The sequence below is a fragment of the Mesoplodon densirostris genome, chromosome 11, assembly GCF_025265405.1.
Source record: "Mesoplodon densirostris isolate mMesDen1 chromosome 11, mMesDen1 primary haplotype, whole genome shotgun sequence".
Taxonomy (NCBI): Eukaryota; Metazoa; Chordata; class Mammalia; order Artiodactyla; family Ziphiidae; genus Mesoplodon; species Mesoplodon densirostris.
Window position 1 is genome coordinate 28,689,432 of NC_082671.1, and position 25,223 is coordinate 28,714,654.

At 39.0% G+C, this 25,223-nt stretch overlaps 3 protein-coding genes across 3 annotated transcripts in view; 2 read left to right on the plus strand and 1 right to left on the minus strand.

Annotated features, from left to right (window-relative positions):
- The window catches only part of FGD4 (FYVE, RhoGEF and PH domain containing 4), a 200,660-nt gene that overhangs the window by 69,852 nt on the left and 105,585 nt on the right, over positions 1-25,223 (plus strand). The gene's annotated exons all lie outside the window — the stretch shown is intronic.
- Positions 5,924-6,257, plus strand: LOC132499170 (small nuclear ribonucleoprotein E-like). Its single transcript, XM_060113569.1, has one exon. It carries the CDS (start codon positions 5,979-5,981, stop codon positions 6,255-6,257), a length of 279 nt encoding a protein of 92 aa, XP_059969552.1. The 5' UTR covers positions 5,924-5,978.
- Positions 14,799-15,513, minus strand: LOC132498506 (14-3-3 protein zeta/delta-like). The gene has a single exon (XM_060112252.1). It carries the CDS (start codon positions 15,459-15,461, stop codon positions 14,799-14,801), a length of 663 nt encoding a protein of 220 aa, XP_059968235.1. The 5' UTR covers positions 15,462-15,513.

The following is a 25,223-nucleotide window of genomic DNA, read 5'->3' on the forward strand; positions in this document are numbered from 1 at the left end:
TATATTAAAAAGAAGTCAAAATAGGATTTATTATAGGACCTGTAGGTTTTATTCTCTAATGACAAGTATGAATAGAGTTATTTACAAGACCAAAGGAGACTCAGAATTAGGCTGAAAACCACAGTAGTTCAAGGGGTTTTTTTTTTTGCCCCCATTGTTTTTTAGGCATCCCAACCTGTGTATGCTTCTTCAGCGCATGCATACAGTGCACACAGTGTTCTCAGGATCAGCTTTGTCACTGAACCAATTGGACTCATGTCCAGCCGTTTACACACTTCTTGGCATTTCTCCTGCACATTTGTTTTCATCCTTCCAACTCATTTGCTCCTTTGGCATTAGGACCAACAGCTGCAGTTGCACATGGGGTCTGTAAAGTAGCTGAATAATAAAATGCTATGACCTGGTTCTTGTATAGTTTCAATGATGACTGTGTTGGTAACTCAGAAATGCTGGCAGGTCAGGTGAAACATTATCTTTATTTTACAGGAAGAAAGTTTATGTATAAAAAGTATTGGTAATTGATACTGAGTGATATAATTTATATCTCCTAAATCCTAGTCTTATTGTTTACTGAGTACCTATTAGACACAGTGCTTTGTGTTATATGCACATTATTTCTAATCCTTAGAATAATCTTGTAAGATAGCTGATATGACCATATTTTTCAGGTGGAGAAAGCAGACTCAGTGAGGTTATATCCCCATATCTACATATTCAGTATTACATGGTAAATAGCAGAACTGGAATTCAAGTCCAAGATCATCTGTTCCCAAAGATTGTAGCCTATCCATTACACACTGTACAGCAATTTCTTGTGTGTATGAATAGTATTTTATTTCCATTTTGCTGTTGATGAACATCAATTATTATGTAATGAAAGGTTCTATGAACATTACTGTACATCTTTTAGTGGAATTATTGTGTATGCATATGTTCAGCTTTAGGAGACGTTGCCTAAAGGTTTTCCATAGTGGTTTTAGGGTGTGAATATTCTAGTTCCCCTTCCTAGCCAATACTTTGCTTGTCTAAATAAATTTTAGCCCTGTAGCAGGTATCTAGTGGTATCATTTTGTGATTTTAATTTGCACATCTCTGATTAATGATTTTTATATGCTTATTGGAGACCTTTTGTGAGGTTCCCAATCGAAGCTTTTGTCCATTAAAAAATAGGGTGGGAGCCGAAAGTAAAAAGAGTGAAAAAGAAACATTTAATATAAAGTTGGGCAGTGATAAGTGCTATTAAATAACAAAGAACAAGGTACTAGGATCGATAGAAAGGGACAGAGATGGGGTTGTGAGGAAGGAAAGACCTACCTGAGAAAGCGGCATCGAAGTGCAGATTTGCATGAATTGTGTTACAGAAGCAAGAGGAAAATCTAGATGAAACGTTCTAGGCAGAGGGAACTGCAAGTGCAAGGGACTTGAGGCAGGAATGAGGTTTGGCAGTAAGAACTTGGCAGGGAAGTAAGTTTTTAAATTCCTACACAACTGTTCAGTTTATGAGGAAAGGGAAGGTCTTTACTTTTACCCGCCTCCAACCATACACTCAGTAAGATATTATTTGGCTTTTTTTCTTATTTATAAAGATCAAAGGCTTCTATTCAGTCAGTGGGGTTCCATGTTTGAACTAATAACTTCATATTTGGCCAACTAATTGCTGTATAATATCTAAACACATTTACTGGTGATGTTTTATGAATGTTTATTCAGTGAACATTTATTGAACAGACCTGATTGATTGGATGTATGGAGGAGGGAGAAGGTGGAGAAAGAGTTGCTGATTAAAGCAAAGAAGAAAGGAGTTACTGGAGAGAGTCCTAGGGAACCAGGAGAGTTGGTTGTGAGGGGGCCCAGGAGGAAAGAATGTCAAGAAGGAGAATGAGGGCCTCCCTGGTGGCGCAAGTGGTTGAGAGTCCGCCTGCCGATGCAGGGGATACGGGTTTTTGCCCCCGTCTGGGAGGATCCCATATGCCGCGGAGCGGCTGGGCCCGTGAGCCATGGCCGCTGAGCCTGCGCGTCCGGAGCCTGTGCTCCGCAACGGGGGAGGCCACAACAGTGAGAGGCCCGCATACCGCAAAAAAAAAAAAAAAAAAAGAGAGAGAGGGAGACACAATGGTTACCTCACAGTTTTTAATCAAGATAAAAATGAGTCATTTGATAAATATCTGTTTCTAATTCTCAAAAGAAATGCAGACTTGTAGGATATTTGAGGTTTATGTTAAAGTCTTTAGGAAGGTGGGAAAGTGAAGTTAGGTGATAATAACAAGAACAGATTGAGGATTATATAAATTGATAGAATGAAAGTTAAAAGAAGAGACTACAGAGTGATGGCAACACAACAATTTGGAAGTACCTAGTAGCAAGATGAAGCAAAGACAAACAGCCTCCTCCTCAAAGAATGGTTTGACTACAGTAACTACTCAATAAAAGCATACAAAATTGAATTAAATTAATTGAATAAAACAAGTAAGGAAAGTGTGAGGAAACGGTCAGAGACACATGAAATATATTGACAACAGAATGAAGGTCCCCAAAAGCAAGGAGAATGGGTTAACAAGGCACCTAGGGCAGAAATGACCTAGAACTGACCTAGACTTAAGTAAGACTGCATGGAGTAGTAGAAAGAGGATTCTGTACCTTAGTAATTAAGAGAGGATAAGGGCTTAAGAAAGCAAGCAATTGGAAGATGGAGTTTAAGGACATTTTAACCATATAGACTGAAGAGTTTAATCAATTTTGGAATCAAAGAAATTACTTATAAAAGCATCTTCTTCAGTCTATATTTTGACTAAGAACAAAGGCAGCATTTTGTGAGTAGGTATAGAAGTTAGAAAACAAAAATTTAAAAATAACAAGAGGGCTTCCCTGGTGGCGCAGTGGTTGAGAGTCCGCCTGCCGATGCAGGGGACATGGGTTCGTGCCCCGGTCCGGGAAGATCCCACGTGCCGCGGAGCGGCTGGGCTGGTGAGCCATGGCCGCTGAGCCTGCGCGTCCGGAGCCTGTGCTCCGCAACGGGAGAGGCCACAACAGTGAGAGGCCCGCGTACCGCAAAAAAAAAAAAAAGAAGAAGGAGAATGAGGTCAGCACTGTCAGGCGCTCCCAGAGAAGTACAGGGGTTCAAGAACTGAATGGCGGGACTTCCCTGGTGGCGCAGTGGTTGAGAATCCGCCTGCCAATGCAGGGGACATGGGTTCGAGCCCTGGTCCAGGAAGATCCTACATGCCACGAAGCAACTAAGCCCGTGTGCCACAACTCCTGAGCCTGCGCTCTAGAGCCCACGTGCCACAACTACTGAAGCCTGCGCGCCTAGAGCCCGTGCTTTGCAACAAGAGAAGCCACCACAGTGAGAAGCCCGCACACGGCAACGAAGAGTAGTCCCCGCTCGCCGCAACTAGAGAAAGCCCACGCGCAGCAACGAAAACCCAACACAGCCAAAAATAAATACATAAATAAATAAATTAAAAAAAAAAGAACTGAATGGTGACCTGTGGATTTGCTGATTGCAGTGTGGCCTTGGTGGGAGTAGGATCAGGTGCATGTTAGACTGGTAGGCTAAGGAGCAACTAACTGGTGAGAAAGTGGAGGCAGTGACCTTGGAGTTCCCACTTTTTGAGAACTGTCAACAAGAAAAGGGACACGATTAGATAGCTTGACAAGAATATAAATGGAGCCAAGAAAGAACTTTTTTGTTTTATTGATATTTTGGGTTTTGGGCGGGGGGGTTGAAAGAGACTTACGTTTTTTTTTTTTTTTTCCCCATAACAGGAAGTCATCCTTTGCTATTCTTGTCTCAGAGTAGACAGTTGTGTCTCCCTTCCCCCCTGCCCCTTTAAACATGTTTAAAACTTCTTACAACTATATAGTTTTCTAGGTATTCATAGGGGATTCACCTATGTGGTCTGACTGATCTTCTTGAGAGGGAGGTACCAAATATTCATCTACCTGTTTCTTAGATGAAAGCCTCAAAGCTCAGAAGTTGTAGCTGAGAAGTCATTCCCCACTGATAAGTTGTGGGGCAAGAATTTTTTAAGTATACCCTATCTTGCCCAGAGTTTGGAAATCTGTATTTGCAGCATTAACTGACCATGATTTGCCCCGTATTCAAGTGGTTATCCTCTGGTTACCCCAAAAGAAAATCCAGGGTGTTTAGATATAATTCATAAGGCAAATTAAGAAGCTTTCCCAAATCCCCCTGCACACACACCCTTCTCACCCACCTGTGCACCCTCATATATACACACACACCACTCATCCCGCATACATATCTCTGCCACACACACAGCCTCAAATGTTTACAGCTAGATACACCTTAATCCTAGTCTCAAAGGACCCTTGCCCACAAAACTAGACTCCTTTCCTCTTTCTGGGGTTGGATTTGGGATAAAAAGGTAAAGTTAGGTTAGAAAGAATTGATTTTATGAGATCAGATGAGAGACCATAAATACAGGCATACCTTGTTTTCTTGTGCTTCACTTCATTGAGTTTTGCAGATATTGCATTTTTTACAAACTGAACGTTTGTGGCAACCCTGCATTGTCAGATGATGGTTAACAGTGTTTAGCAATAAAGTATTTTTTAATTAAGGTATGTACATTGTTTTTTTAAGACATAATGCTATTGCACACTTAACAGACTATAGTGTAACCATAACTTTTATATACATTGGGAAACCAAAAAATTCATGTGATTTGCTTTATTGCAATATTTGCTTTATTGCGGTGGTCTGGAGCCAAACCTGCACTATCTTAGAGGCATGCCTATAAATCCGTAGGTTTCAACTGTAAGGATTCAGTTGATCATTCAGTTTTTGCTGAATTTGCTTTCGTTCCCAAAGGAAACCCTGTAGAACTTATGCTAAACAGTTTTTGCATAGCTTTGATCTAGAGCAATAGATGTTTGTATGTTTTGGTCCTTCAGGATAATTTTTGAGTTGTGGGGATTAACTGTTCAGCATTGGATTTTATGAGCACAAAACTGGGATTGACATAATTTTCATTGTGGCCTGATCTCAGCACCTAAAGTATAAAATAGAAGGTTCATAATGTTGATATTTTGATAATTTTTACAGAGTGATGTTTGTGCGGTTTATCTTTTTCACTTACCTAGTGCTAGACATCTATAACAGTTGTTAACACATTTCCACCCCTCACCTCTCAAAGAGGTGAAAGTGTTTGTTGTGTGAACATATTAAAAACTCATCAAGAGAAAGGAACCAGTGTCTCCTTTTTTTGTCTGTAGAGTTTAGGTTGGAACTTTGCAAATTGTAGATCTGCAATAAGTCTTGTTTATAGAACATTCTTTGTTCTTAATCCTTTTTCCACTTGTCACAAATATTTGTAAAAAGATAGTTACTAATATAATTAATGTATTAACATAAATATATATTATGTTATATATATGTACTCCCCAAAGAGAGTCTTCACTTTCATATATTTCAGAAAGTTTCTTAGAAAAAAGAATTAAAACATCTAGATTCTGATTTAGATGCATCACTTCTTAAAAGAATGTGGATAAGAATGAAGAATGGGGAAGGCAACAGACTAGGACACAGATATTTGTATACTTTCCTCCAGCCTCTGTTCTAGAGTCAACATTAAATATATGGAAAGAGAGGGAATATTACCCTAATGAAGAGAACAATGATCTCATGATGTGAAGAATTGGATCCCATTATTCTCATTTGACTAGGATACATTATCTTTCTGATTTTAATAAAAAAATATCCCAGGGGCATTGGTAGAACTGGGTTAGAGTCCCAATGGTTGGACTTTGACAAAAAAGGACTAGAGACCCTCTGACATAGACTTATCTTCAACACTTGTTTTCTTTGCATTGTGGTAGCCGGGAAAGGAAAGTACTTCCCTGATATGCTAACCATATCAGAGGAATGATGGGCAATTAAAAAAAAATGCTTCCGATTCTGGAAGTTGCTTTTTGAGGTAATGTGCGGGATAGTGTGGTCTTTGTGAGCTTCCACCATGACGTACCGGGGCCAGGGCCAGAAGGTGCAGAAGGTGATGGTGCAGCCAGTCAATCTCATCTTCAGATACTTGCAAAATAGATCTCGGATTCAGATGTGGCTTTATGAGCAAGTGAATATGTGGATAGAGGGCTGTATCATTGGTTTTGATGAGTATATGAACCTCGTATTAGATGATGCAGAAGAGATTCATTCTAAAACAAAGTCAAGAAAACAACTGGGTCCGATCATGCTAAAAGGAGAGAACATTACTCTGCTCCAGAGTGTCTCCAACTAGAAATGATCAATGAAGTGAGAAATTGTTGAGAAGGCAATACAGTTTTTTTAGGTGTCCTTTGTTAGGAGTGTAGTTCTAAAGCATTTATTCATATTGTTTTGCTCACCTTTATGTTGTTACCAGATGACAATAAATGCTGTGGGATTGTTTTTATTAAAATATTTACATTGTTTCCTTAAAAAAAAATGCTTCCATCAAATCAGGCTGGACTTTTTACTCCATCATTGTTTTTTGTTTTTGTTTGTTTTTTGTTTTGTTTTTGGCCGCACCACGTGGCTTGAGGGACATTAGTTCCCTACCTGGGATTGAATCTAGGCCACAGCAGTGAAAGCGCCAAGTCCTAACCACTGGACTGCCAGGGAATTTGTTACTCCGTCGTTGTTAACACCTTGCAAACTGGGCAGAGAAGTTCCATTTATTTCAGTGTTTTCTTTTGCTTGCTAGGTACTTCGTACCTTGCAAATATATGTTTGCTCTAAATCATCTTCATAGAACTAATAGAACTAATTGCAAAACAGTCAAATAAAAAAAATCTTACATAGAATGTTAAGCAAAAATACAAAATTCTTGGTACACACTGAAAATATCTAAGAAAATGTCACCTTTTTACAGACGTTGCATTTTGTGTTTCAGTGTCTGTGACTGGTTAAATCTGTTGTTTAACCTGGTGCTTCTTAGGCTCACATGATAAATTTATCTCCAATTAGGATAGGTAACTTGAGTCTGTTTCATATTCACGGACAAAACCCTAACAATATCCAGCCACTTTTCAGCAAGAAAAAGAGAATGTGGTGAGAACTGAGCTGGTGGTAATGTTACTCGAAGTGCACCTGCACAGGGCATCTTTGTTGTGGGTACAATTGCCATCTCACCTGGTACTTTAGTAATACCTCCTGCTCAGACCTTTCAGTCATACTACACCTAAGGGTCGTACCCAGAAATTTTTAGTATGCCATTTCATTTTGGAAAACAAATAAATATTTGTTCCTGTCCTTGCTGCTCTAGCCCCTTTCTCCTTTTCTGCTGAAACCAGTAAGAATGAGGAGGGATCCTCCTTCCTCCAACATTCATTCTCATTAGTTTAGAATAGAAGAGATCTTTGAAGATGATCTAACCTAGTGCTCTCTTTCTGTGACTGAAGTGCACAGGACCAGAGAGGGCAATGGCTTGCCATATCATACCAGTGGTTAAGCAGGGACTAGGGTCCAGGTTTCTGAATTTCTAATTAGGGAGTCTTTCTGTCATTGAGCTTTGTAAAAGCTAAGGGCTTAAAAACATTCCAAAAATATATGCCTAGGTATACATTCAATAGTGAAGGGAGATAGAGGAATACTCCCAAGGTTATTTGATCACTGCTCAGCTGGCACAGTGGCTACTTATAACAAGTTTTAGGCAACACTGCGGACTGCCCAGTATTTGAAGAAGATAAATTATCAGGCGTCTCTGCTTCCAACACCTTTTTATCTCGAGAACCTTTATGGGGATTATTGGCTATTTGACACGTGGCCTACAGCTTAAGTTTGGGGACCCTATTATTAGATTCTGAGCAGTGTGGCTTGAGGTGCTGTTGTGGAGACAATGTTGGAACAGCCAGAGGTGAACCTGGAGCTAAAGAGGACACTACTACTTATTTGCCTTTCTTAGATCTGCCTTTTTTTTCTTTCTGAGTAATTCTTACAGAATCAATTTCCTAGAAACTATAAGCCAGATTCTTTTTAGTTTTTTTTTATTGTCTTGATAGTTAGTAGATCCACCCAAGAACATAGTGGGGTGAACATTGAAAAATATGTGTAGGAAGAATAAATATTATTTTTAGAAAATTATCATTTATGACATTAAAAATTTTGGAAAACAGAGAAAGGAAAACATCACCAACATTTCTTCCTCACAGCTGCTCTTATAATTTTGAGATACGGAGGCTTAGACTTTTCTTCCTAAGAATCTTTTCTTTTTTATGTAGTTGTTCAGAGTGAGTACTCAGTTATGTATTTTTTTTCCCCTCTACTTCCAGGAGGTAGTGTGGCTTAATGAACAGGCCCAAGCTTTGGTCTTACATGAGGTTCTAGTCTCAGCAATGAGATGTAGGGCAGAGAACTTAGTTTCTGAGTCTGTTTCCATACCTGAAAAATGAGGATAGTAATACCTACTTCATAATCTCTGTGAGGTTTAAATAACATATATGTAAAGTGCTTATTATAGTTCCTAGCACATACTAGGGACTCAGTAAATAGAACACTTTATTATTTATTTTTTATAAATGTATTTATTTTTGGCCGCGTTGGGTCTTTGTTGGCTGCGTGCAAGCTTTCTCTAGTTGTGGTGAGCAGGGGCTACTCCTCATTGTGGTGCACAGACTTCTCACTGGGGTGGCTTCTCTTGTTGCGGAGCACGGGCTCTAGGCGCGCAGGCTTCAGTAGTTGTGGCTCGCGGGTTCTAGAGCGCAGGCTCGGCAGTTGTGGCGCACGGGCTTAGTTGCTCCGCGGCATGTGGGATCTTCCCCGACCAGGGCTCGAACCCGTGTCCCCTGCACTGGCAGGTGGATTCTTAACCACTGCAATACCAGGGAAGTCCCCATTGTTATTATACCATTCACATTTCCCTTATGCCATATAGTCTTTGTGACCATATTTTTATTTTATTTTTAAAACTTTTTGGCTGCACCCTGCAGCAGGTAGCACCTTAGTTCTTCGACCAGGGATCAAACCCACTCCCCCTGCACTGGAAGGCGGAGTGTTAACCACTGGACCACCGGGGAAGTCCATGACCATATTTTTAATAACTGCATGATATTCTATCAAGTTGAATACATTATTTGCATAACCATTCATCTATTATTAGATTCTTAAGTTGCCTCTAAATTTGCCCTAGAATAAAAAATTCTTCAGCAAGCTGTTATTCATTCAGCAGATTCACTAAGTACTCACTGTGTATAAGGACCTTTGCTTGCCACCAGGAGCACAAAGATCAAAGTGGCGCAGTCCCTGGCTTTGAGGGGCTCTCGGTTTGTAAGTGGAGATGTGTGCAGAGAACTCTGGGCTGTAGTAAACACTGTCACTGTCTAAGTTACTGAAAAGGTGCTGAGGAGAAGGGACAGTGTCAGACTCTGCCTGGAGAGCTCACGGAAGGGAGGAGAGGGTTGTGGGAGACGAATCAAGTGAGTTAATGGGGGTGAGGTGCAGGTTATTAAGGGCTTTTTAAGCCCTCATACAGAATGGAACTTCCAGCCTCAGTGCAAGGGGAAAGTCAGTTTTGAGAAGAGAATTCTCATTATCCGCTTAGGTTTTATAGCCTGTACAGAGCAAAGTGGAAGCAGAGAGTTTAATTAGGAAATTATTAAGGAATCCAGGTGAGAGGTGGTATGCCCTAGACCAGGTGGAAGTGGTGGAGGGGCCATATTAGAAGTGGCCATATTGGAAGAAATAGCCCATGTCATGAGCTGTCAGGTTGTATGTGAAGATGTCAGTGAAAGGGAAAAGTCAAAGATGGGCTCTCAGGCTTTCAGCTCGAGTGACTGGAATGTTGGAGTTGCTGTTTCCAAAAACAAGGAAGGATTCAGGAGGAGCAGGTTTGGGTGAGAAATTGGGAGTTGAGTTTTGGGATGTTATGTTCGAGATATTTATTAAACATTAATCAGGCAGAGATGTTCAGTAAGTAGTTAGATGTAGGAGTCTGCAGTTCATGGGGAAAGAGATTTGTCCTGGAGTTATAAATTTGGGAGATAGCTGTATATTTATAGTATTTTTAACATGTTTAAAAAACTTGGTACAGTTATTTTACCCATTTTTACTCCTCTCATAGAATTTTCATTGGTATTTTCATTTTTTTAATCCACATAAACTTTAGAGTCACTTTGTTAAATTTATTTCCTAAAGTATGTTGGAAATTTTACTGGAAGACTATATATATATATACACACACATATATACATATATATGTTATATATATATATATACAAATTTACTAGAAGACTGACTATCTGGTAATTTGAGAAGAATTGGCATCTTTAAAATGGATCTTTGCATCTAGCAATGCATTATTTCTCTCCATTTAGTTTTATTTCTTCTGATAAGAGTTCATTTCTTTGTTCCCCAAATAGTTCATACACAGTTCTTGATAATATTATTCCCCAGTGTTGTGTGCCCTTGTTAGTAAATTTCACCAGTATTCTGATAGTTTTTGCCTTATAAAGGAATTATATTGATATATTTGGCCACATCACTAAATTTCGGGTATTATAACTAATATCCTTGATTTCTTTGAATTTATTTTTCTACAATAGAACTGTATCATTTGCAAATAATAATCTTGTCTTTTTCCTTTCAACATTTGTGTCTCATTTCTGTTCATACCAAGAAAAGAAGTCCTAAATTTAGGATAGTGGGTAACCATAGAGTAATGAGGTAATTAAGACCTAAAGGTCTAGTCACAGCTCACAATTTTTGTTTTATTTAGTTTTTGCTTTAAGCTTATATCCTAATTATTTCTTTTCCTTGCCTTTAAAAAATTTATTTCTGATGGATTTATTTTGAGTGCTTAGAGTTTATCTGTTTTAGATTTATGCATTATTTCCAGTAGTTGGTTTAGGTGTGGTATATATTTGGTTTTCAGCCATTTTGCTCTTCCAAGGACGTATTCTCTGATTCCTTGAGCACCACGGATTGGGGGAAAGCTCTTTTCCTGCTGAATTGACACTTAGCTTTCATGGATGCAGAAACAAATTAAACCCAGTGGAGAGTATGTAACCAAGAGATTTCAATCCTATAATTGCATAAGGCCCTAATGAAAATTTGAAGTTTAGTAGCCTCTCCCTCTCCTTCCAAATCAACAAAAACAGTAAAAATGAATTTATATAAGTTTAAAAAAATTATTATGTGTACATTTGTAAGACAATTGATTTTGAAAACTTTATTTTCAAACTAAGTTTGGCAAATTTGAAAATTTTATTTAAGAAGATCTAAATACAAAACCAGTTTCACTTCTGATGTGGATTGTAAATCAGAAAAGAATTTACTGATACAGCTTAGATTTCTGGAATGCGTTATCTTGAATTTTCAAGTTAACTTTCAAGTTTTATTTTCTCTTTGTCAAGTTAAGCCTCATGTGACCTTTCTCCCTGAATGAGCAGTGGACGCTATCTGACATGTTAGGACTTTGTACCTCCAAGGGTAGATTTACAGGACAGCTTTTAATTGGCCTGTATTGCCTTGTTTAAATAGCCAAACACCTGCTAGGCAAGCCCCTGCGCATGTGAGTGGCTATATGTTGTTCCTTCCTTTAGGATTTGCAAGGCTGGAGCACAAAGACAGCGATTGTTACCCAATAAGCAGTAGTCACACACTTCTACCAATCGCCTTAGGAGGGCTGGTTACCATGGCATCCACCATCTGTTCACTCCCCGCCGGAATGTGATTATCCTTGCTGGGCTGGAAACTGGGAGCGTGTGCTGTGTGAAATTATCTGCAATGGACTGGGTTAATGGGAGGCTAGATTTGGCTCACTAGAAGAACAAATGAAGGGAGTTTTACTTCTTAACCATTTGTGACTTCTAACCAAGAGGAATAAATTCAGCTTTTTATAAGGTAAGTAATCCTAGTACTGTGTATCCAGTTTGTGCTACATTTGGTGTGGGGCATTATCTCTATGTGGTCCAAGGAGAGGGAGCTATAAGCTTTTCTGGAAGGAGCCTCCAGCATTACACACTTCTGTTGATTGATTTTAAGCAGCTCAGTTATACCTATACAATTACAAGTTGATGTTGGAAAAATGAAAGAATTGTTCTTTAATCTTTAAAATTTTTCCATGCCTGTGAAATTGTATTATGACCACTGAAATTGGCAAAAAGACCATCATTTTAAATGGTTTCTCAGAGTGAATTGTACCAATATGCTTTTTGAAAAACACCCATGACCACAACGTGTTCAATGTCTTCTTCAAGTAAAAAAACGTCTCAGGTCAGGGACATTTGTAAGTTATGATTTTATTAATCATTATTCTGGCCCACATGACTGACCTACTATTACTAGCTCATGTTTTGTAATGTGATGTTTATGCAGTTTTATTTTGCAATGCTTTTGCACAAGTTTCAAGGGCCTGAGCATGTGGAAACAATGTGACAGTGCTTTAACGGCAGGCATGTAGGCATAAGTGATAAAGGAAGGGGCAAAGCTAGGAAGATCTGCTTCTATTTCAAGGGCTGCCTTTGTTTTTCTGTTTGAACAGCCCCTTAAAATGTGTGGTGCATATTGTAAGCAGTAGAAGGAGATTTTGGTGCTAACAAATGGATGACTGACATTTTTCTGTGTGGCTAAGAGGTTGGTAGCTCAAACAAGGGACTTCTATGTCCTTTGTAAAGCAGCATTGTATCCCCTTCCCCAAAACTGTGCCCTAAAACATGAAAGTGAAAAACAAAAAGAGTGCTGTCTATACTCTGGATACTTCTTTTGTGTAAGTTTTCCTATCATTTAAACCGTAGCGCCAGGGATCTGTGAGTCTAGCTGGGTCTGCCATTTTTATTTGATATAGGAAGGGGTTGCAAGGAGAGGATTTGCTAATGCAGCTTTAGTTCCTCTAATTCTGCTGTCATCTTGGACATTCATGCCAGTGGGTCAGTGGCTGCCCAGAGAGCTAGAAAAGGTCATTGCCAACAGGCCCTACTTGTTTGATTTTCTCTTTTTTTTATTATTATAATATAAAATTAGATAACCTTGTATTGGTCAAGGACTCATGTTCTTACTTCAAGAACAGGTTTTCAGGCCTGACTGCTAATTGTGGGTTCTTGGTATTTATTGTAGTTGACTTATTGTAGCTAAAATTCTTACTTTCTTTTGTGCTTACTGGTCTAATTAATACATTATATTATTCTTATTATTCTAAAGTTTTTTAATATGCAAAATTAGATTAGGTGCATACTAGCTCTAAAAAAGCATCTTTTTCAGTAATAATAGACATGTATCTGCCTGAAAATTTCCTTGGCAGCATCTGTAAAAAATTTTAAGTGAATGTTGTAATATTTGGATGAAATTTTCACCCATAAAAACAATTGTTCATAAGCAATATAAGTTTGGGGAGGAAATGAGATAATTTAAGAACATTAGGCTGTTTATGTTGCCTTAATTACCTTGTGTCGTAGAAACCTGAAAAAGCCTATGAGTGAATGGGTATGAAGTGTGTGAGCATCTGTGTGCCTGGGATGCAGTTGAGGTGAGCTGGGCAAATTAGTACACTTCTCAAGTTCTCTAAGTGTTTGTGAATTTCCTTACTATTTTGATTGTTACTAAGTTAAAGTTATAAGATTGTGTTTTTTTAAGTGGGTATTTATGTCAGAATGTATCCCAGTATTTTATAGGTATTGGCAGGCATTTAATCATTTGTTTTCACTTGTAAATATGTTTATTAATATGTTTCTTTTTTTTTGAAAAGTCTATTCATAAAACTTTTATTCCACTTACATGAACTTAATACACGTGTTCTTAACAATTATGCTTGGATTGTTCATGAAAATCTCATAAGACATTAAACAAAGCTAGCCATCATCTCAAGTTATTTCCCTGTTAACTATTTTTACAGCACATGCATGTTAGGCAAGTATCAAAAAAACACACACACACAAAACCCAAAAAACAAAACAAAAACAAAACAAAACAAAAAAAACCCCACAAAAGCAAAAAAAAAACCCTAAAAATGTTAAATATATGGGTTTTTTGTTTTACTGCTGCGCTTGATATACATGAAGTAATGAATATCAAGCAATTCATTTTTACTGCATCTTTACTTGTACATTTGTTCTTAGGTTGCCTAAAACATTTAAATACAAATAAAATGAGTGTAGCAAAAATAATGAAAGCAAACAGCAGGTAACTTTACAAATAATGGAATGTGAACCGTTTCTGCCCTTATCCAGAGTAAATTGGGTCACAACTAAGGGAACACTTCTGTAGCTGTAGTCAATGGTGTGCACATTGAGACTGAGTATTCCACAGATAACACATGGTTTAACATGTAATATCCATGGGATATCTATTTCTACTATAGCCTTGTAAGTGCTCCAAACCTTAAAGTACCCACAGCTACACCTGTGACTGGAACCAGTTATCCCTTTTATTCCCCACCAGGACAAACCAATACGAGGCAGTTTTCTTTGCTTAGACATGGAAGCAGTTTTAACCCTGGCCCTTGTGAAGCCACAATGTACCAAAAGTACTCTGCCAGACATTTATAACTTGTATAACAATTCCACATCCCCATATCGGCCACCTCAAGATGGAAACAGGTAACTCCCTAAATGTTAACTGGTTCTGCTCCCCTAACCTTAAACATAAAAACCACATGGGAAATACAGAAATTCAAATAGAAGTAACATAAACCTGCCATAAATCATAAACAAAAAACTATTTGTGGGACAGCATGGATGACAAACGGTCTACTGTGTAAATTTTAGAATGAGGCAGACAAAAGTTGGAAGGCCTTTTAATTTTCCCCTCCTCCTTCTTCAGCTTCGTCTCCTTGGGTATCCGATATCCACAATGTCAAGTTGTCTCTCCGTTACTGCATTATTATGAGTGTGCTGTCTTTGTATGACTCTTCACTTAATGTATCAAGTTCAGCAATGGCTTCATCAAATGCTGTTTTTGCAAGAGAGCAGGCTTTCTCAGGGGAGTTCAGAATCTCATAATAGAACACAGAGAAGTTAAGGGCCAGACCCAATCTGATAGGATGCGTTGGCTGCGTTTCCTTTTTGCTGATTTCAAAAGCTTCTTGGTATGCTTGCTGTGATTGATCCACAGTCCCTTTCTTGTCATCATCAGCAGCAACCTCAGCCAAATAGCAGTAGTAGTCTCCTTTCATTTTCAAATAGAAGACTTTGCTCTCTGCTTGTGAAGCATTGGGGATCAAGAACTTTTCCAAAAGAGACAGTACATCATTGCAGATACCTCTTAGCTCGGTCTCAATTTTCTCTCTGTATTCTCGAGCCATCTGCTGTTTTTTCTCAGCACCTTCCGTCTTCTGCTCAATACTTGAGACGACCCTCCAAGATGACCTACGGGCTCCTACAACATTTTTATAAGCAACTGAGAGAAGATTCCTCTCCTCATTGGATAATTCAGCTCCTTGCTCAGTTACAGACTTCATGCAGGCCGCCATGTCGTCATACCGCTCAGCCTGCTCGGCCAGTTTGGCCTTCTGCACTGGCTCATTTTTATCCATGACTGGATGTTCTGTGTCCGGAGTGGGTGGCGACGGACGGACGGGGCTCAGCAGTCTCCTATTAATGTGTTTCTTGCATGATTTTTCTGAGTAATAAAGAATAAAGCCACAGGGGTGTTCAAAATGTGTTGAAAAACTTTGTTCCATCAGCCACTGACAAGACAAGAAGCTTAGGGTTACACTTTCTGAAATTGAAGAGGAATGGGCAGTGGGACAGTCCCTGAAGCACCTGTGAGTCCCATGACGTTAGGTCCCTCGAGGGGGTGTGGTTTTTGGACCTGGTATCTCTTATTGCTCATGGTGATGTGTTCACTTCGATTCACAAACATTGTCAGTGGTGAGACCCACCACCATGTCCACAGTCTTGTGGTAACAAGTTGAGAATGTCAGGTCAGCTGTGAAGCACTGCTTCCTGGTTCCCACTGTCCTTGTCTCTGAGGGTGGAGGGAGGTGCTAGATTTCAGTGCTTTGTGACCCTTCTTCCAACTCTTCAGGCTCTGATGGCATGACGCTTTTCAGTCCTTCAGTGCAACTTAAGATTTTACTAAATGGCAAGTTTAGCTTTATGTTTGTAAATATGTAAAGCAATCCTTATTGAGAGTTATTTCTTATAAATGTATTATATAGATGACAAATTGGAAACTCTGAATAAAGTGCCTGGAATGATTCAAATCCATAACAGTCTGAGTGGACAGCATGTCAACCCACCACTAGTTCGGTACAAACAGTCAAGTCTTTCTGCTTCTTTGACACATTATGCTGGAATGCTGCCTGACTTAACTATTTGAATAAATAGACCACAGAGCTCATAAACAGCAGTTAAATTATTACATTTTTCTTCCTGTTATCGCCACATTCTGTCTAACTTCTAAATTGAGTCTTTTTTGCTTTTGGGATACAGATTTATAATTCATTTTTGCCGTTCACTATTTTCGGCCATGGTGGTCCATTTGGCCCTTGCGCTGAGATGATGGAACACTAGGGATTTGAAGGAAGGGAGTACCTGTTGATGCTGTCATTGCTGATGCTGCTTTGTTCACATGTCCCTGGTATTGAAGCTGTTTGCATAAAAATGTGACTTTTTAAAATAGATGTAGTAAAAATTGCCTTCTTTTGCCCTCTCCTACAGTTCCATATTGCCATGGTTTCAAGAAACGCTTAGAATGAGTTAATTTTGTGCATCAGTAAGAATTTTGCATTGCTGTGTTAGATATAGAGCTACAGGGTGTGACACCTGTATACAATGTGCACATGAATGTTGTAAACTCACCCAAAAGCTATGGCTCAAAGGTGGTTGCATTTGGCAGGATTTTTCTTTCTGGGAGTGTGCCATATATTTGATTATCATCAGTTTCTTCTGAGATATTTCTTCTTCTGTTTTTATACCTGCTCCTATGCTTCTGTAAAATAAAAAGGCAAACTTTCTATAAATTGGCAATGGGTCTATGTAGGCAGCAGCAGATCCTTGGAACAGTTTTGTGTAACACACTCACACCTTTCTCATTCAGTTGTTGCCACTTTAAGCCCAGTGATGGCTTGATAGAGTTGTATGAGGGTATCTAGCAATACCTTATCCTTAGAAAAATTCCATATTTTTACAAATAACCCCTACTCTGTGGGGGCTGTAATTGTTCTATTGTAATAAAGGTGTTGAGTTACTTACTTCCCCTGTAAGCAGTTGTTTCCTTCCTCCATGTCTGCTTAAACCCTGTGCTCTTTTAAAATTTTTACCAATTTCCTGATCCTGAACCCAGATTTATTTCCATAAAGATGTATTTCCATAAGGCAAACAGATGGAATCTATTAGAGATTTTTTAGATCCCTATTATACATCGCTAGATGTTTATTTTCACATAATTTAGAGATTGGGAGGATCTGTCAGAGAAGAATCTGAGGTCCATAAAGATTAAGCAGCTTGTCCAAGGTCACAGAACTTGAGTTGCAAAAACAGCTAATGTTGAGTATTGCATGAGGAATACCAAGATATGGGTAAAGCCAACTGACTTCCTACATTGTTACCTTGATGAGGAACAGAACATTGGAGTATCACCCTAAAGTCTCACAGATGCAATTTTCAATGTGCCCAGGGGGAGGGCAGCTTTGAAAGATGATTCCCTCAGTAACCAAGGTCATAAGAAACATATATTTTTCATAACTGCCTAAACTTTTTTAAAAAATGTAACTGCCAAGCCACCTAGATGTTTGTGTTTTTTAGTTTGCAGGGTCTCGCCCTTGTATCTGTATCTATAGAAGTAAAATCATGATCAGGATGTTGCTTGGTGATTATGGAGCCCAGAGCAGGTAGGGGTGGAGCACTGAGGAAGGACAGCCTGAAGGACAAATACAGTTCCATTCTAGGGCACACTTGTCCCCTGGTTAGTATATTTCTGTTGTGAGTTAATGCACTTTCTTCTGTGGACATTGCTGGAGACACACAACCTGTGTTTGCTTATCCAGCCTCCCTTCCGCTCTACTCTGCTCACCCCACCCATCTGCTTCACCTTGCTCGGGACCACCCTCCTGCCTATTGAGACATTGCTTCTTCGGCTGTGTTACTATTATCAGTGTTAACCTTGCATTCACTTATCAAATATTTATTGAACATGTACTCTATGCTGGGCAGTGTTGCATGTGTGGAGGACAGGGCATGGAACACAATGGGTGCCAGGGTCTTTAGTGAACTTACATAATAGAGGGGGAGATAGATAATACACAATTAAATAAATGAACAGTGTAATTTCTACTGTTGGCAGTGAAAACCTGGGAGTACTATTTGCCTTCTCTCTATAGGATAAATTTTTCTTTGATCTCTTCCATTCACTCTCTCACTCCTCACATTCATTTATTCAACAAGTGATTAAAAGAAAACAACACTTTATTGAGGCATGATTGACATACAAAAGACTGAACATATTTAATGTATATAGCTTGACTAGCTTTGGAGATAAGTATACACTTGTAAAACCATCACCCTAATCTATGCCATAAACATATTCATCACCTCCAAAAGAAGACTTTTTGCATGTCCATCTGCCCTTGCTAGGTTCTGGATAAAGAACATGATTAGAAATGGTCTGTACTCACATGGTGCTCGACTAACAATCTGTTAACCGTTCAGTTGCATTCAGTATGATTGGTGACACAGTGGAGGGGTGTAGGAGACAGGAACAGGTGATTGACTACAGGTGAAGTGGGCTGGGAATTATAGTCTGAGGCAGCAAAAGCAAGGAGGCATGATGGGCCTGGGAACTGCTGGTAGCTGAGTAGAATTTGAGCTAAGGTAGGGCAGGATTTGAGAATGGAGACCTTGGTTGCATAGAAATTTTTACTGTATCCTGTAAAGAATGAGGAACCTTTGAATAGTTTTAAACATTCAAGGAATAGATCTTCAGTTTTGTCATCTAAAAAGATAACTGGCAGTTAAAATGATGGAAACGTTGGAGAGAACAACATCCAAGGCAGCCTTAGTTGTTCTTTTTCTCATCATCTTCATCCATAGCAGGCCAGAATTTTTCTTCTTCTATCATTACCACCACAATATAATTAAGTCATATCTTATTCTTGATATTTAGATTCTAAAGTCAGCACATTAAGTAAAACTTGTATAGAGTCCAAAAAGTCCTTGAGAATTCCCTTAGGAAGGCATAGCTTTGGAGATCAACTCTCTCGTTAAGACCAATCCAGTATGTGTGTTTTTTTCAGGATTGGAATAGATTGCTGCTTCTTTGCTTTGGCACCAGAAGGAATAATTCCTTTTGTATTTCGGGGTCATGCTGTATGCAGTATGAGGGAGCAGCAGGTTCATGATCTCTCGGTCTCACTCCTACAACAGAGCACATGAGCATCGTTGCCTGAATGACAAACTATTGCACCTGTGATTGTGCGCTCTCTTGTGCAGCTGTTTTATATTTGCAAAGCATATGTAGTTCAATTCGAGCCAGTTTAAATACACTTATAACAACTGCTATAATTGCGATACCAACTTTCAGTGTTTTCTGTATGTCAGACAATGCAAAGTACATTTATCATCTCATTTAATCTTTAACAAACATTTGAGATAATTGGAATTTATCCTCATTGAACAAATAAAACTTGCTATTAGATACATACTATTTTCAAGTTCACTAGTAATTAAATGATTAAAACCCTGATCTATTCTGCTTCAATCTCATATTCTTAAAAGCTCAGTTTCAATTAGAAAGCCATTGCATTAACCTAGGCCAAAAAATATAAGAAACTTAAACATCATAGTAGCAGAGTTATATAGAAACAAGATTCCAAAGAGATGAAGGGAGAGAATTAATAACTACTGTCTTTAAGAAGCCTTTAGGTAGTTAGTAGTTGTCCAGGAACATGAACAAATATTTCAAAAAAGAAGAAACACAAATGCCTAATAAATGAGAAAAAAGTTTTATATAACTGGCAGTCAAAGAAATATACAAAATATTCTTTTATTACATTGGGAAAAATTTCCTGAATGGTTATATTTTGGATTGGCGCCCTTATATACATCAGATAACAATGACATAACTTCAGATGACAGTGTAAATTGATATAATTTTGGGGGAAACAATGTAGTAATATGTATTATTTGAATTAGAGAACATTTTGTTGCAAGGAATAGAAGAATCCCACTATAACTCAAGAGAAAAGGGGGATATATAGAAACAATAAAAAGGTGTCTCTAGGAGCCAAGGGACAGTAAGTTCATCCAGGCCTCTCAGGAGCCTGGAACCAGGACAGTTACAACTCCATGTCCTTCAGACCGGCCTCTTCTGCATCTGTGTGTGGATGGCAAAAAAACATGGCTACCACAAATCTCAGTTATACCAGTTCTTAGTACCAGTGCCTAGCAGAAACGCAGAAGTTCCAATTACTGATTCCTTGGAGCTAGACTCTGATGGGCTAAGCTTTGGTCAGCACTTACCCTTGGTCCCATTAGAGGAACACAAGGTCACTTGACTTAACTACCTACTCAGAATGTCCCGTGAAACAGGAACTCTTTGAAAGGGGAATAATTAAAACAAGGAAATAGAAGAACACACTTGCTCCGTGTGTCAGTAGAGCTAAAGATGTTTATGTCCTTTGATCTCACAGTTCCAGTTTTAGAAATCTACCAGTAGGAAGTTATTAAGTGATCTAGTGAATGATTTATCACATCACATCAGGTGCTCCAGTGGGAATGGGAAGAAATGGGAAACCACTAACATGTTCAACAATAGAAAAATGGCTAAATGGATTATGATTTGTTCATGAGATTGTAAATTATGCAAATATTAAAAACATGTTCTCAAAATATATAGGAAGATGCTTACAATGAAATGTAAATGTATATACATGTTGTATTTATGCTGTACTAGGTTACATTTTATATAATACATAGAAAAAATACTAGAGGGAATTACATCAAACATTATTACTAGATTTTAGAATCACTTTTTTTGTCTTATAATTTTTCTATAGATTTTAAATGATTAACAAAGGCCACGTAGTAATTTTATTTATTTGCTTATTTATCAAATTTTATTTATTTATTTTTGGCTGCATTGGGTCTTCGTTGCTGTACGTGCGCTTTCTCTAGTTGCGGAGAGTGGGGGCTACTCTTTAACTGTGGTGCGTGGGCTTGTCATTGCAGTGGCTTCTCTTGTTGCGGGGCACGGGCTCTAGGCGTGCCGGCTTCAGTAGTTGTGGCTTGCGGACTCTAGAGCGCAGGCTCAGTAGTTGTGGTGCATGGACTTAGTTGCTCCGCGGCATGTGGGATCTTCCCGGACTAGGGCTCGAATCTGTGTCCCCTGCACTGGCAGGCGGATTCTTAACCGCTGCGCCACCAGGGAAGCCCATATAGTAATTTCATACTTATAAAAAATACTCAAAAAAGCAAATTACAATCCGGTAGGAAGATAAACTTGTTCTAGGTAAAGTAATAGTAACCAGTATGAGCTAGTACGTATTAGTGTTACAGATCGTGTAATAAAAAATTAAGGATGGGGGCTTCCCTGGTGGCGCAGTGGTTGAGAGTCTGCCTGCTAATGCAGGGGACGCGGGTTCGAGCCCTGGTCTGGGAAGATCCCACATGCCACGGAGCAACTGGACCCGTGAGCCACAACTACTGAGCCTGTGCATCTGGAGCCTGTGCTCCGCAACAGGAGAGGCCACAACACTGAGAGGCCTGCACACTGCGATGAAGAGTGGACCCCACTCGCCACAACTAGAGAAAGCCCTCACACAGAAACGAAGACCCAACACAGCCAAAGATAATAAATAAAATGTGACACCTTTATAAGAAAAAAAAAAAGAAAGAAAGAAATAGGTTTGCTATGGGCTGTGGAGGGTACCTGCCAAGCATTAAGGATGGAGAAGTAATCAAGGGCCAGGTAATGGATGGCATTTAAAAAAAAAAAAAAATTAAGGATGGATTTCCTAATAGACTTTTTAAAAGTAGAATGGTCTATTCATGAGCTATTTTCCTATCACTGGTGTTGTTCAAATAGAAATTAGACAAGCATTTATAAGAGATACTCTAGAAAAGATTCATCTATCAGGTATGAAGAATTAGATGACTTCTAAAGTCCTTTTCAACCCCCATGTTCTGTTAGGAAAACAGATTTACTCTGGAATGATTGTTTTAAAAAATTCAATTAGATGTTAGGGGAAGGTATACAAAGCAAGTAGCTTTTGTGAAAGAGATATGAAATTCTCATATAGGAGATGCCAGAGTCTGTGGCATTAAGCAGAAGGAAATGAATTTCAGTCACATCTTGAAAGAGGTGATATGCAGGGATTGGATTATGTGATGGAAGTTCTTTTAAGGTCTACAGTGATTGATACTAAGGCAGAATTACGATTCCACTGGCCATTTATGGATAAGGGAGAGTACCCAAGTTGACTTGACAAATGGGAGAGCATTTTCCTTGTTCATCCTCTAGTGAGTGAAGTGGTACAAAACTTACACTTTTGAAAAAGAGAGCAAAGTCAAGCCAGTCTGCTTGTTTGTGGGCCTAACTGCATTCTAGAAAAGAAACTTTAGGATTAGCCGCCATGATTTTTATGTTTTGGTGGTTATGTTAAATTATGGCAGTGATACATTAACAGCTATTCCATAAATTGAACCTGCTTGTTTAACTCTCAGACATTAGAAGTCTTTGCAATTACAAAGAACTGCACAGGAGCCAAAGACTTTTAATTTTACTGAGGTGTGTGTGTATGTGTTGTTGTTGCTGTCATCTTTTTGCCAAAGTAAAGTAATACTAAAGGTATATTCTTTCTGTTTATTACAAAAAGGCATAGCTCCTTAAAGAGTAAGTTGATCTCAGGGTTGAAACTTAGTTTAGCCTTTTCTGTAAAGCTGATTTTCCCTCTCTAAAAAATTGGAATAGGGCTTCCCTGGTGGCGCAGTGGTTGGGAGTCCGCCTGCCGATGCAGGGGACACGGGTTCGTGCCCCGATCCCGGAGGATCCCACATGCCGCGGAGCGGCTGGGCCCGCGAGCCATGGCCGCAGAGCCTGTGTGTCCGGAGCCTGTGCTCCGCAACGGGAGAGGCCACAGCAGTGAGAGGCCCGCGTACAGCAAAAAAAAAAAAAAAAAAAAAATTGGAATAGACATAAAATTATTGCTGTAAAATGATCAATAATATAGCTCTTCCTTGATTTATTTTTCTGCTTTCTGATCATTGTATACATTAAGTCTCTTCTGTGATGATTAACAGCTTCTAGACTAATTTTGATGAGTACATCCTAAACTCAAGGTCATGGCCACTTTGAGGGCTCGAGGAGTGGCATACTTATGTTTAAGCTCACTTAGCTTCAACCTTCAGGTATCTATTGGTGCTACAATATTTGGGACTTTTCAGATTAGCACTCCCATTCCCTATTAGAGTTTGTTACTGCTTTCTTGTCACAGAGAATTACCAGAATAGTTGCTTCTTCTTTCAGAAGAACCAGTTCTGTACCATGTAAAACAGCCACTAGCTAATTCAATAGTTTGACTTTGTGAAAGACTGAGCTCTTTGCCTTCCAGGGAGAATATACATTTTAACAGGAGTAAAAATTGACTGATTTTGACTAGGTGGAAATGACAAGAGAACAGAGTAAAGGAGGATGATTTGAAGTATATGCAATGGCTCCCTACTTTTCCTGCATTTTTTCAGCCATCCAGAACTATCCCTTTTGATTGCCCATAGGTATAATACATTTTCACAAAAGTTATTCTATTGTTTGTGAACACTCGCAGAAAGGGGGAAGGGCATGATATTTGCATAAAATTTCTAGTGGAGAACAGATCAAATGGAATCTCCTTTTGAAAAAGTTAGATAGGTTTATCTCCTGGTCCAGGCTTCCCAGGCATTCATTTCATAAACATTTAAGTGTTTTTCTTAGTGTCTAGCAATGGTCTTGCTCTCAGTAAGCTCACTTGAGTAACTAAGTATAATGCAAGGTCCTAAGACTATATACAAAGGTGTGTGCAAAGTGCTGTGATTTCACAGAGAGGAAAGACTCATGCCCAGGCCAGAGAATCTGAAAGATGTCACTTTGGAGCCAGCTCTGCACTGCATCTTAAAGGTGAAGGGAGGGATTTGCCAGGTGGAGAAGGAAGGGCATTTCCTATCAAGGGAACAGCTTTAACAACTGTTTTAAAAAAATAATAATAAACCCACCAAAAGAACAATACACATTTGCAATACAAGAAAGTTGATGTAACTAGAGTATTGGGAATTGGGATTGGGTACAGGAGTGGAGTGGTTAGGATTTGTAAGATAAATGGCATCAGATTGTGTTAGTGTTAACCATGTCTTGGTGGGACTTTATCCTGTTGGCAGTGGAGAAAGCTCTTCAGGATTTTTAAACTGGCAAGCAGGAGGTCCTTTATACATCTTGGAAAAAAGACCTTAATAGCACTATAGAGGAAGGGCTAGTGTAGCAAGGTGCAGGAGCCGTGGCATTTTTATTTTATTTATTTTTTTTTTTTTTTGTGGTACGCGGGCCTCTCACTGTTGTGGCCTCTCCCGTTGCGGAGCACAGGCTCTGGACGCGCAGGCTCAGCGGCCATGGCTCACGGGCCCAGCTGCTCCGCGGTATGTGGGATCTTCCCAGACTAGGGCACGAACCCGTGTCCCCTGCATTGTCAGGCAGACTCTCAACCACTGCGCCACCAGGGGAGCCCATATTTTATTTTATTTTTTGATTACCAAAGCAAAGACATTGATAAAGCAAGTACAATCTGCAATAATAAATACATCTGCAATAGATGCTAAATAGATGATGAGCTTCTTGAATTAAGACAGTGGCACAAAGATGTAGAAGAGATAAGGAACTGAAAAGTATATAGGAGTAGAATTGTTAGGACTTGGTGATTAACTGGATGTGTGGATGGGATGAAGGAGTGCGAAGTGTCAGGGACAGCTCTGAAGTGTCCAGCTTGGATAGCTGCCTAGATGTTACATCGTTAGCCATGGGGGAAGCAGGCTTGAATCCTATTTTTGATTCAGGAACTGTATTAGATAGCTTCATTACATGTCTAGCTGATTTAAATCTATGGGTGAACTTTATATTTTTTACAATTTTAAAAACATGCCACAAATTCTTAGTATGATAAAATGTATGTTTCCATTTTTAAAAAAGGGAACTATGACAGCAAAAGGAAAATAATCAGATGTTTTTAAGTGGCTCCTAATTTTTCTTCGTGTATCATACATCAAATTCTAGCACTTTCTACCATTTAAAATTAATTTTTGCCTATCAACAGGTGATTAAACACATGCTGTGA